General features: G+C 46.7%; 1 protein-coding gene across 3 annotated transcripts in view; it reads left to right on the top strand.

Annotated features, from left to right (window-relative positions):
- ttn.1 (titin, tandem duplicate 1) overlaps positions 1 to 12,867 on the top strand; it is a 192,266-nt gene that overhangs the window by 163,235 nt on the left and 16,164 nt on the right. For all 3 annotated transcript variants that reach the window (XM_061692804.1, XM_061692802.1, XM_061692803.1), the window contains 17 exons: positions 33 to 329; positions 2,990 to 3,577; positions 3,671 to 3,973; positions 4,057 to 4,353; positions 4,451 to 4,738; positions 4,825 to 5,130; positions 5,280 to 5,582; positions 5,656 to 5,961; positions 6,042 to 7,805; positions 7,922 to 8,215; positions 8,310 to 8,594; positions 8,682 to 8,981; positions 9,067 to 11,133; positions 11,225 to 11,527; positions 11,604 to 11,909; positions 12,026 to 12,316; positions 12,400 to 12,699. In XM_061692804.1, coding sequence (XP_061548788.1) covers positions 33 to 329; positions 2,990 to 3,577; positions 3,671 to 3,973; positions 4,057 to 4,353; positions 4,451 to 4,738; positions 4,825 to 5,130; positions 5,280 to 5,582; positions 5,656 to 5,961; positions 6,042 to 7,805; positions 7,922 to 8,215; positions 8,310 to 8,594; positions 8,682 to 8,981; positions 9,067 to 11,133; positions 11,225 to 11,527; positions 11,604 to 11,909; positions 12,026 to 12,316; positions 12,400 to 12,699 — 8,598 coding nt within the window. The remainder of the gene's footprint in view (positions 1 to 32; positions 330 to 2,989; positions 3,578 to 3,670; positions 3,974 to 4,056; positions 4,354 to 4,450; positions 4,739 to 4,824; positions 5,131 to 5,279; positions 5,583 to 5,655; positions 5,962 to 6,041; positions 7,806 to 7,921; positions 8,216 to 8,309; positions 8,595 to 8,681; positions 8,982 to 9,066; positions 11,134 to 11,224; positions 11,528 to 11,603; positions 11,910 to 12,025; positions 12,317 to 12,399; positions 12,700 to 12,867) is intronic.

Here is a 12,867-nt window from a genome sequence, read left to right as displayed (position 1 = left end):
AACTCATTCTATGGTACCCTTTTGTGTCACAGAGGTGCCAAGCGTCCCCATGAAACTCGGAGTTGCAAATGTCACCAAAGACAGCGTTACAATTGCCTGGACACGACCCGAGTATGACGGTGGTAGCAGAGTGAAGGGTTACCTCATTGATGCTCTGGAGAAGGGACAGACCAAATGGGTCAAGTGTGCCACAGTGAGGACCATGAGCCACACCATAAAAAGCCTTCGGGAAGGCACAGAGTACTTCTTCAGAGTGCGAGCTGAGAACCATGCTGGACTAAGTGAACCAAAAGAGATGATTGTACCAGTTATCGTCAAGGAACTTCACGGTAATGTATTTTACATCGCTGCAAATGTACGCTATATTTTGTAATCTACAGTAGCCCGAGATGCAGTTCTCAATGCATGTTACTATAACTATATATTGTATATATTGGGGTTCGGAACGATAAACCGATGCGAGCAGATATCCGTTCATAAAGGCAAGAGATATGATTGTAAATATGCAGACAATATGGCAAAGGTAGGTACATCTTACCAGGGAGGCTGAGGAGTGAAAGGGGGACCACCGCCCCAGTCTGCCAATCCAGAGGCACTGTCCCCAATGTCCACCCCATGTTGCAGAGGCGTGTCAACCAGGACAGCCCCACAACATCCAGAGCTTTTACGAACTCCCGGCGAATCTCATCCACCCCTGGGGCCTTGCCTCCGAGGAGCTTTTTAACCATCTCGGTGACCTCAACCCCAGAGATAGGAGAGCCCACCTCAGAGATCCCAGACTCTGCTTCCTCATGGAAAGGCGTGTCGGTGGAATTCAGGCGGTCTTTGAAGTATTCTCCCCAGCGACTCACAATGTCCCGAATCGAGGTCAGTAGCGTCCCATCCCCACTATACACAGTGTTGATTGACCCTACCAGGGCCATGAAGCCCCAGACAACTTAGCCCCTAGGATCATTGGCACACACAAACCCCTCCACCACGATGAGGTGACGGCTCCAGGAGGGCCCATCAGCCTCCCTGGTAAGGTCTATTTAGGGGTGCTGGAGAGGAGTGTCCGTCGGGGAGTCGAATCTCAGATTCAGGAGGAACAGTGTGGTTTTCGTCCTGTCCGTGGAACAGTGGACCAGCTCTACACCCTCGGCTGGGTCCTCAAGGGTGCATGGGAGTTCGCCCAACCAGTCTACATGTGTTTTGTGGACTTGGAAAAGGCGTTCGACCATGTCCCTCTGGGAGTCCTGTGGAGGGTGCTTCGGGAGTATGGGGTACCGAACCCCCTGATACGGGCTGTTCGGCCCCTGTACGATCGGAGTCAGAGTTTGGTCCGCATATCCGTCAGTAAGTCGGACTCGTTCCCATTGAGGGTTGGACTCCGCCAAGGCTGCCCTTTGTCACCGATTCTGTTCATTACTTTTGTGGACAGAATTTCTAGGTGCAGCCGAGGCATAGAGGGGGTCCGGTTTGGTTGTCTCAGTATTGCATTTCTGCTTTTTGCAGATGATGTGGTTCTGTTAGCTTCATCAAGCCTTGATCTCCAACTCTCAGTGGAGAGGTTTGCAGCCGAGTGTGAAGTGGCTGGGATCAAAATCAGCACCTCCAAATATGAGACCATGGTCCTCAGTTGCAAAAGGGTGGAGTGCCCTTTTTAGGTCAGGGATGAGATCCTGACCCAAGTGGGGGAGTTCAAGTATCTTGACGTCTTGCTCACAAGTGAGGGAAGAATGGAACAGGAGATTGACGGGCGGGTTGGTGCAGCGTCTGCAGTGATGCAGACCTTGTATTGGTCCGTTGTGTCGAAGAAGGAGCTAAACCGAAAGGGGAAGCTCATTTAATTTACCGGTCAATCTACGTTCCTGCCCTCAGCTCGTGACCGAAAGAACAAGATCCCGCATACAAGCGGCCGAAATGAGTTTCCTCCGCAGGGTGTCCAGGCTCTCCGTCACAGATGAGGGTGAGAAGCTCGAGCATCCGGGAGAGGCTCAGAGTAGAGCCGCTGATCCTCCACATTGAGAGGAGCCAGATGAGGTGGCTCGGGCATCTGATTAGGATGCCTCCTGAACGCCTCCCTGGTGAGGTGTTCTGGGGATGTACCACCAGGAGGAGACCCCAGGGACGACCCAGGATAAGATCGAGAGACTATGTCACCTGACTGGCCCGCGAACGCCTCGGGAATCCCCCGCAAGAGCTGGATGAAGTAGCTGGGGAGAGGCAAGTCTGGGCGTCCCTGCTAAAGCTACTGCCCCGCGACCCAACCTCGGATTAGCGGAAGAAAATGGATGGCTGGATTGGTACATCTCAGCAATTAAATGGGCTATAACTCAGCAAAATAATGCTTCTTCTCAAGTCCTCGCAGTCCACTTATACGTTCCAGTGTTGGTACTGTGCGACCCTAAAAAGAAACTTCCGGGAGGACACACATCAAAGTATCTCCCGAAGCTGACATAACAATCGGCACTTGAACTAAACTAGTCATCATGACTTAAAAGTTCAAAAAGTCAGTCAGCAATCAGCAAGCAGCAAAACAAAAACAAAAAACAAAAAAAGCAGTGCGTGTGTGCAGTGGCATCCATAGCTTGAATGGCACGGTCGTAGGTTGAATGGCACCTCCCATGGCTCTTTAAGTATTGTTTGTGCAGTTTGTGAAGATAAACGCCTCAAAATAAATTGTTGTATTGTTGTGGTCTTTTTAAATAATTAATTTGATATTTAAAAAAAGAATATATATATATATATATATATATATATATATATATGTATATATATATATATATATATACATATATATATATATATGTATATATGTTGTTGTTTTAATCAAATCGCTACCTGTGTGTCTCTATGTATCTAATCGCCCTAATGCCAGAGATTCTCAACCCTATTAAATATATAGACAAAATACTTACTGTAAAAGGACCATGTTTTTGCTTTTAATATATTTTTTTCTTCAAGTTTGCTTTACATTGCATTCATATTTTTGCTTGAATTTCAACAGAGGCTCCAGAGTTTGATCTGAAGAATTACCCCAAGAATGCTGTTTATGTAAGAGCTGGATCCAACCTTACCTTTGACATTCCACTGACTGGCAAGCCAATGCCTAAAGTGACTCTGTCCAAGAACAATGTTGTCATCAAGGGATCCAAAAGACTATTGACCGAACTCACTCCTGACAGCTTAACATTCACCCTGAATGAAAGCATGACAAGTGATGCTGGAAAATACGAAGTAACTGCCTCGAACCCTGGTGGTGCCACCAAGATCTTCATGAACTTCATTGTACTAGATAAACCTGGATCCCCTGTTGGACCTGTAGAGATAGGAGAGGTTGGAGAGACTACAGCGTACCTGAAATGGACTCCTCCAGAGTATGATGGTGGCAGTCCTGTTACCAATTATGTCGTCCTGAAACGGGAAACTAGCACACCTACCTGGACAGAGATGTCAACTAACATTGCAAGAAGCGAATTCAAGGCGACGAAGCTGACCAAGGGGGAGGAATATCAGTTCAGAATTAAGGCTCAGAACCGCTATGGTGTCAGCGACCACATTGACAGCAAGCCAGTAATGATCAAGCTTCCATTCAGTAAGTCATTTTTGCTTTATAGTTTTATTACATGTAACAACTACGTTTTTCAAATGCACCATTAACTCACATATGCTATCATTTTAATTCCAGCCTTCCCTGGACCTCCATCCACACCTTGGGTTAGTTTCGTATGTAGAGATAACCTGACTGTCTGCTGGAACGAACCGGTCAACGATGGCGGGAATCCCGTGATCGGATATCATCTTGAGATGAAGGAAAGGAGCAGTATCCTCTGGCAAAAGATTAATAAAACAGCAGTACCAGGAAACCAGTTGCGGGTCACCAACATCTGCCCAGGTCTCATCTATGAGTTCAAGGTGGCAGCTGAAAATGCTGCCGGTATCGGAAAGATGAGCAAGATATCTGAAGAGGTGCTGGCTATTGACGCATGTGGTAGGTAGTACTTTTCATTCATATAGTCGGCACTTTCTTTTACTCCATTTTAATTTGGCACCCTTCTGACTTCTCTACTACAGAGCCTCCTGCAAATGTCCATGTCACTGAAGTCACAAAGAACTCAGTCAGCCTGTCCTGGCAGAGGCCACCGTATGATGGCGGCAGTAAGATCACCGGCTACAGTCTGGAGAGAAGGGAAGCAGCCATTGGCAGATGGGTGAAGGCTAACTTCACAAATATCCTTGAGATGGACTTCACAGTGTCTGGCCTGAACCACAATGAGTCTTATGAGTTCAGGGTGTATGCAAAAAATGCTCTTGGCTCTGTCAGCAACCCTTCTCTTATTGCCGGCCCAGTCACTTGTATTGATGCGTGTGGTTAGTGCTCATTTTCATTCTTTCACGCATCAGTGTTATTGGTGATATTAAGAAAAACACTATGCATTGAAAATGTTTCCAATATTTTGTTGTGCAGGTGCTCCAGCCCTCGACGTCCCTCCAGAGTATTTGGATGTGGTTCAATACAAAGCCGGAACTTCAGTTAAAATCAGAGTCGGAATCATCGCCAAACCTCAGCCAAGCATCGAGTGGCTGAAGAATGGGAAGGAGCTTGTGGCTTCTGATTCCTTGTGTGTGGAAAGCACAACCGACTCATCGGCCATCGTGATCAAGGATGCGACCCGCCAACACACTGGCTCGTATGGGATCAAGATCAAGAATATCTTGGGCTCAGCAACTGCCACGATCGCGGTTGAAATCCTTGGTATTTTGACAACGTTGCGTCATTTTCCCACATTTGAAAGGTTTCCTGTCATTCCTCAATGTGTGATCCTTTTCATCCCTCCATAGACAAACCTGGATCCCCAGCTGGCAGCATTAATTTTACCCTCATTACAGCAGACAGAATCACCTTCCGCTGGGAACCTGTATGTGAGGCTGATCATGGAGGTTCCAAGGTGACACACTACATTGTCGAGAGGCGTGAAACCAGCAGAGTGGTCTGGTCCACAATCTCAGAGAGGCATGAGCAGACGTACATCTCTGTCGGCAAACTGGTGCGAGGAAATGAATATGTGTTCCGCGTCATGGCTGTTAACAAGTATGGCATGGGAGTACCACTGGAGTCTGAGGCTGTTGTTGCAAAGAATGCTTTTGGTAAGCTTTAGAATGCAGGCTGTTGTGACTTAAGGTTTTATAATCATTTAACTTAAGGTTTTATAATCATTTAACTCTCATGCTTTCTTCTGTCCACGATCACAAGAAACAAAGGCATCACACATCTATTCTTTGTCCGTTTCCATCAGTAACTCCGGGACAGCCACATACTCCTGAGGTGAACGTCATCACCAAGACTACTATGGTGGTAGAATGGGAACGTCCAGGTGTGGACGGGGGTAGCACAGTTACTGGCTACTACCTGGAGAGACGTGACAAGAAGAGTTTGCGTTGGATCAGAGTTTACAAGGATCCTATTCCTGACAACAAACAGACTGTCTACCACCTAACTGAAGGAAATGATTACCAGTATCGTGTCTGTGCCATTAACAAGGCTGGAGAAGGACCCTTCTCAGATGTATCTGACTTCTATAAGGCTTCAGATCCAATTGGTAAGTGGTAAAAGCCACTGCTTCAAAAAATGGAATCAAGGATCATGTGCCTATAAAATAATTTCACTTACAGATCCACCAGATGAGCCTTGCAAGCTGAAGGTGATGGATTCCACCAAGACCTCTATCACACTGGGATGGTCTAAGCCAGAGTGGGATGGAGGCAGTGAGGTGACCAGCTACATGGTGGAGAAACTTAATGAGGGAGAGGAACATTGGGCAATGGTTACTTCAAAGGGAGAGGTCAAGATGACCGAATACACTGTACATGACTTAAAGCCAGATGTTAACTACTTCTTCCGAGTTTCTGCTGTCAACTGCGCAGGCCGTGGGGAACCCCTGCAGATGACTGAGCCTGTACAGGCTAAAGATATCCTGGGTAAGTGACTGCAGATTTTAGAAACACAACTTCTTGTTTTTGTCTTTTCTTTATAAATGACAGAAACATCATTTTCGCAGAGGAAGCCCAGATTGACTCGGATGTGGCTACAAGAACTCACTACATAGTGAAGGCTGGCAAGGACGTGGAGCTCTCTGTTCCTCTGAAGGGCCGACCATCTCCCTGTGCTTCCTGGAGCAAAGGAGATGTATGCATTGACAACAACCCCTCTTATGAATTCCACCACTCAGATGCAACCACAGTGCTCGTTATGCGTGACGTAAACAAGCTCCACACTGGAAAATATACAGTCAAGATTGAGAACGGTGTGGGAGAGCCCAAGACATTAACCTTGTCTGTGAAGGTCCAGGACTCTCCAGGTCAGTGCAGGAACCTGACACTGAAAGAAGTAACCAGTGGAAAAGTAACTCTTTGCTGGGAGACCCCGCTCCTCGATGGCGGTGCTGAAATCACCAACTACATTGTTGAGAAGAGGGACTCTTCAAAGAGATCGTACTCTACAGTAACAAGCAAATGCACTGACACAATCTACAGAATTGAAGATCTCTCTGAAAAGACATCGTACTTCTTCCGTGTTCTCGCAGAGAATGAGAACGGTGTTGGTGAACCATGCGAAACTCTCGAACCAGTGAAGGCTACACAGACCCCTGGAACAGTCAAAGACGTTTCGATGAAGGATTCCTCCAGGACCTCTGTCACTCTGCAGTGGCTAAAGCCTGAATATGATGGCGGGAGCATCATCTCCGACTACATCATTGAAAAGAAAGCCTCAGATGAGGAATGGACACTGGGAGGAATGAGCCGATACTGTGAGTTTGAAGTAGAAAAACTAAAGGAGCACTCTGACATGTTCTTCAGAGTTGCTGCTCGAAATGAGAAGGGTCAGGGTGATTTTGTGAAGATAGGGCCAATCAAAGTAATCGACTACGTTATTACACCTGAAGCAAGCCTTGCAGACTACCCAGATGGAAGAATCTGTGTTCGCTTAGGTCACAATGTCCACATTGAGCTCCCATACAGAGGTAAACCTAAACCATCGGTCTTGTGGCTGAAGGATAACCTTCCCCTGAAGGAAAGCGATCAAATACGCTTCAAGAAGACAGACAACAAAGCCACACTAATGATAAAGAATGTGAAGAAAGAGAATGATGGTAAATTCACACTCACTCTTGACAACAAAATCAACAGAAAGTCCTTCCATATCCACGTCATTACGCTCGGACCCCCATCAAAGCCCCTTGGACCCATCCACCTTGATGAAGTAAGAGCAGAAAGCATCATGATCTCCTGGGATGAGCCCAACGATGACGGTGGTGGAGAAATCAACTGCTACACTGTAGAGAAGCGCGACACCTCTCAGCCTGACTGGAAGATGGCTTGTTCCAGTGTGGAGGGAAGTCAGTTCAAAGTGCCTAACCTGATCAAGGGTGTCCAATATCAGTTCCGGGTGTGTGCTGAGAACAGGTATGGTGTCAGTGAACCCCTGGTCTCACAGATGGTAATTGCCAAGCACCAGTTCAGGCCCCCAGGTCCACCAGGCAAGCCTGTTGTGTATAACATCACCAACGATGGCATGACTATCCAGTGGGAGAAGCCTATCTATGACGGTGGTACCCCCATCCAGGGATTCCATGTGGAGAAGAGGGAAAAGAACAGCATCATGTGGCAGAAGGTGAACATGGCGCTCATCAAAGAAACCGATTACAGGATCCTGGGTCTCATTGAAGGCCTTGAGTACTCGTTCAGAGTGTATGCACAGAATGACGCTGGCTGTAGCCGAATGAGTGATGAGAGCAAGCCCACCATGGCTGTCAGTCCTGTTGGTGAGTTCTGACTTTGTCCAAATGCTTACATCATGAAGCACAATTTATTCTTCAATGAATAATCTCTTTATAAGCGCTTTGCAAGACAAATGAAAAGCTTGACTTCTGTTTTTCAGATCCTCCTGGCCAGCCTGACTACACTGACGTGACAAGTGACTCAATCACGCTAAAATGGGACGCGCCCAAACGTGATGGAGGTAGCAAGATTACTGGCTACAACATTGAGAAACGACAGGGACAAGGTCGTTGGTTCAAGGCCAACTTGACTGATGTTCATGACTGCCAGTACACTGTGACTGGTTTGACAATGAATGAGCGTTATGAGTTCAGGGTGATCGCCAGAAATGCCATTGGTGTCATCAGCCCTCCGTCCAACTCATCTGGTTTGATTGTGGTCAGAAGCGAGAATGGTAAGTGAAGATAATTCAGCGAGAGCCCAGAGTAAGACAGGAAATGATAATCAATTATCGTGAACTTTACTTATTGCCTTTTCTCCCAAACCAGCTGCTCCTCACATTGAATTTGGCCCAGAGTATTTTGAGGGTTTGACTGTCAAAGCGGGTGACAACATCAAGGTGAAGGTGGCCATCACTGGACGGCCTGTTCCTAAGGTGGTCTGGTACAGAGACGGTGTGGAAATCACCAAAAAGATGCTGGATATTATCACTGTTGCAGGATACAGCACTCTTTTCATTAGAGATGCTGACCGTACTCACCGTGGTCTCTACACCGTTGAAGCGACCAATGGATCTGGCATCAAAAAGGAGGATCTCCTGGTTCAAGTCCAAGGTGTGCAGTTGTATTTGTCTATTGCATTATATATGTACGAGTGATTTATTACCTCTGAGTTTACTCTAACTCTATTTTGTGATGCAGACACACCTGGAGATCCAGTAGGAGCCATCACGTTTAGCAACATCTCAGAAGGCAGATGTACTCTGTCCTGGAATCCGCCAGAGAATGATGGCTGCTCAGAAATTTCACATTATATCATTGAGAAACGTGAAACATCCAAGATCTCTTGGGCGTTAGTGTCTGAAAACTGTCGTGAGTGCACTTTCAGTGCAACCAAACTCATTAAGATCAATGAGTACCAGTTCAGGGTCTCGGCTGTCAACAAGTTTGGTGTTGGGAGACCGTTGGAATCCTGCCCTATTATTGCGCAGCTGCAATACAGTAAGTAAAGAGATTGAAATCTTTCATTTGACAAGATGTGTTTCATTTTGGTCTTCACATGTTTCCATTCACAATTTCTCCACAGCTACCCCTGATTCTCCAGGCACTCCAGATGCCACTGAGATCACAGGGGAAAACATAACTTTGGCCTGGACTCCTCCAACATCTGATGGTGGAAACCCCATTCATTACTATATTCTGGAAAAACGAGAGAAGAAGACTGTCCGGTTCTACAAGGTGCTTTCAAAGAAACCCATCACTGAATGTGCTCACAAGGTTCTTAATCTCACAGAGGATATGGAATATGAATTCCGGGTCATGGCTGTGAATGATGCTGGTATTGGAGCTCCGAGCAATATCTCCCTACCCATAAAAGCTGTTGAGCCTAAGGATATCCCCTGTGCCCCATCTGTGGTCTGTGTGTCAGACTCAACTAATACCTCTATTAGTCTGGAATGGACCAAGCCTGCAGATGACGGGGGTTCTGATATTCTGGGCTACATCGTCGAGATGGTTAAGAGCGATGAACCTGACTGGAATAGAGTAAATAAAGACCTAGTGGCAAAAACTGAGTATACAGTGACTGGTCTACATACTGGGGTTGAATACAAGTTCCGTGTTGCAGCCGTAAATCAAGTCGGAAGAGGCGAAGACATGCCAACTCTAGAACCGGCTCAGGCCATTGACAGACTCACACCACCACAGGTGGATATTGATGCCACCTTCAAGCAAATGCATATTGTCAAAGCTGGAGGTTCAGTGAAACTAAGTGTCCAATTCAGGGGGAAGCCCGTCCCCGTTGCCACTTGGCTGAAAGAAGAAGGAGAACTAAGTGTGATGTCAGAGGTCACAACTGCAGAGGGCAGCAGTACTCTACTTATTGAAAATTGCTCTCGAAATGATTCGGGCAAATACACTGTTAACCTACAGAACAGCAGTGGTAGCAAGGCCATTACTTTCACTGTGAAAGTCATGGACACTCCTGGAGCTCCTCAGGCTTTAGCCTTCCAAGAGGTGTCCAGAGGCTCAGTCACACTTGCATGGGAGCCCCCGCTTAATGATGGTGGCGCACGAATCCACCACTATATTATCGAGAGACGAGAGGCAACCCGTCGCACCTGGCAGCAGTCTGGGGGCAAATGCACTCAGAATATAATCAAGATCCAGGACCTCCTTGAGGGAGTGCCATACTTCTTCAGGGTCTCTGCAGAGAACCAGTATGGTGTCGGTGAGGTGTTTGAGATAACGGAGCCTGTTATTGCTACTGCCGAGCCAGCACCGCCAAAGAGAATGGACATTGTAGACACAACAGACAGCTCGGTTTCATTGAGCTGGCTGAAGCCAGAGCATGATGGTGGAAGCCGTATCCAGTGTTATGTCATTGAGGCTAGGCCCAAAGGTACAGGCAAATGGGTCGTGGTTGGGAATACCAAGAACCTCTCCTACGTGGTCGAAAAACTCAATAAGGGAGATGAGTATCACTTCCGTGTGAAAGCCAAGAACGAATCCGGCCTCAGTAGACCCAGAGAAATTCCGGCCCCCGTGTTGGTCAAAGAGCCTCATATTGAACCGGCAGCTGATCTCAGTGAGATCACAAACCAGCTGATCACATGCAGATCTGGCAGCATCTTCACAATTGATGTTCCCATTAGTGGGAGACCTGCTCCCAAGGTAGCCTGGAGGCTGGAGGAGATGAGACTGAAAAACACTGAACGAGTTTCCATTAAAGTAACTAAAGACAGAGCAAGCATATCAGTCAAGGATGCCATGAGGGGTGATGGTGGGAAATACTACCTGACCCTGGAGAATGTCGCCGGAACCAAGACATTCACTATCAACATAAATGTTACAGGTAGACCCAATCCTCCAAAGGGGCCTGTTGAAATCTCCAATATCACCTCAGAATCTTGTGTTGTTAACTGGGATGTGCCGGAGGACGATGGTGGCACTAACATTACCAACTACATTGTGGAGAAGCGTGAATCTGGCTCCAGTTTATGGCAGCTGATCAACTCCAGTGTGAAACACACATCTCTTCATGTGAGTCATCTGACCAAGTACATGCAGTACACCTTCAGGGTCTCTGCCGAGAACAGATTTGGTGTGAGCAAGCCGACTGAGTCCGAGACCATCGTTGCAGAGCATTCTTACAGTAAGTACAATTCCTAAACCTGAATGACAGTAACACTTTGTGACTCTAAAAGTCATGAGACACGAATTAACTTTACATTTGACTAATGTAGCACCTCCTGGACCCCCAACAAGGCCATCTGTCTTTAATATCTCTGCCAACACAATGACCTTGAAGTGGGAGGAGCCTTATCATGATGGGGGCAGCAAGGTGACAGGTTACTGGATTGAGAAGAAGGAGAGAAATAATATTCTCTGGGTAAGAGAGAACAAGATCCCATCCTTTGAGTGCTTTTACAAGGTGGACGACCTCGTTGAAGGTCTGGAGTATCAGTTCCGAGTTTATGCCATGAACAGTGCTGGTCTGAGCAAGGCCAGTGAAGCCTCCAAAGGAGCAGTCGCCCAAAACCCTGTTGGTGAGTATAGCTTGCCCCAACAGACATTGATTACTTCTGACCTAGGACTAACACAAGTCAACAACTCTGTTGTTAGATCCACCAAGTAAGCCAGAAGTGACGAATGTAACCAGGACCACAGTGTCGCTCAAATGGTTGACTCCACTTAATGACGGTGGCAGTCCAATTGTGGGATACATAATTGAACGCAAACCATACACTTTGAGTGGCGAGGGCCGCTGGCTGAAATGTAACTACACGAATGTTATGGACACTTTCTACACTGTTACCACCCTGGGAGAAGGAGAACCCTACGAGTTCAGAGTCATTGCCAAGAATGCAAACCAGGTCTTCAGCACCCCATCAGAGTCCACCGGCTCTGTGCAGTGCAAATCTGACTTTGGTAAGCTAATTGTTTGTGATACACAAAGCACCAAAACATTATATGTCACACGTGTCAAATCCCCAGGTTGACCATGCAGATGCAACGAGTGTAAATGTGTTTATATATTATGACAGAACCTCCAAAGGCTCAACTGGACAGTAAACTCTTATCTGAAGTTGTTATGGTGAGAGCTGGGTCAGATCTAGTTCTGGATGCTGCAGTGGGTGGCAGGCCTGACCCCAAAGCTTCCTGGTCCAAGGGCAACAGGGAACTGGAGTTATGTGAGAAGTACCACCTGCAATATACGTCCAACCGGGCAATGGCCATCATCAAGTTCTGTGACAGAGATGATACTGGAAAGTATATTCTCACTGTTCGGAATGTGAGTGGAACCAAGACTGCTGAAGTCAATGTCAAAGTACTTGGTAAGTGGAAGTGATTCCTACTGGTAATCAAAATCCTTATTAGACTAGGAGACCGCTAACAACACAATGACTAATGTTTCTAGACACCCCAGGAGTGTGTGAAGGCAGCATCAAGATCAGCAGGATAACTGAGGAATCATGCACTCTGACCTGGAACCCTCCTTTAGAGGATGGTGGTGATGAGGTATCTCACTACCTTGTGGAGAGAAGAGACACCAACAGACTTAACTGGGTTTTCATGCACGCCGAGTGCAAAGAGCTGACCTGCAACATCACCGGTCTGTTCAAGAATACAGAATACTTGTTCAGAGTTCGGGGAATCAACAAGTATGGCACTGGAATACCCCTTCTCTCAGAGCCCATGGTTGCCAGAAATACTTTCAGTGAGTGCCCCTGTCCAAACCATTGTAAAATGTTTGTAGAATACATTTGTTTTATGAGTTCATTTACAGTTGAAATTACTGCTAACGATTTCCCTAAAAGTAAATTACTGGTTTGTTGGATCGTAACCTTAGCGCTCATTGCCCCAACTACATGACTGTAATTCTACA

Source organism: Phycodurus eques, chromosome 12, assembly GCF_024500275.1.
Source record: "Phycodurus eques isolate BA_2022a chromosome 12, UOR_Pequ_1.1, whole genome shotgun sequence".
In the NCBI taxonomy this organism is placed as follows: Eukaryota; Metazoa; Chordata; class Actinopteri; order Syngnathiformes; family Syngnathidae; genus Phycodurus; species Phycodurus eques.
Note: the sequence above shows the minus strand (reverse complement) of the source record. Positions and strands in the feature narration are given on the sequence as shown.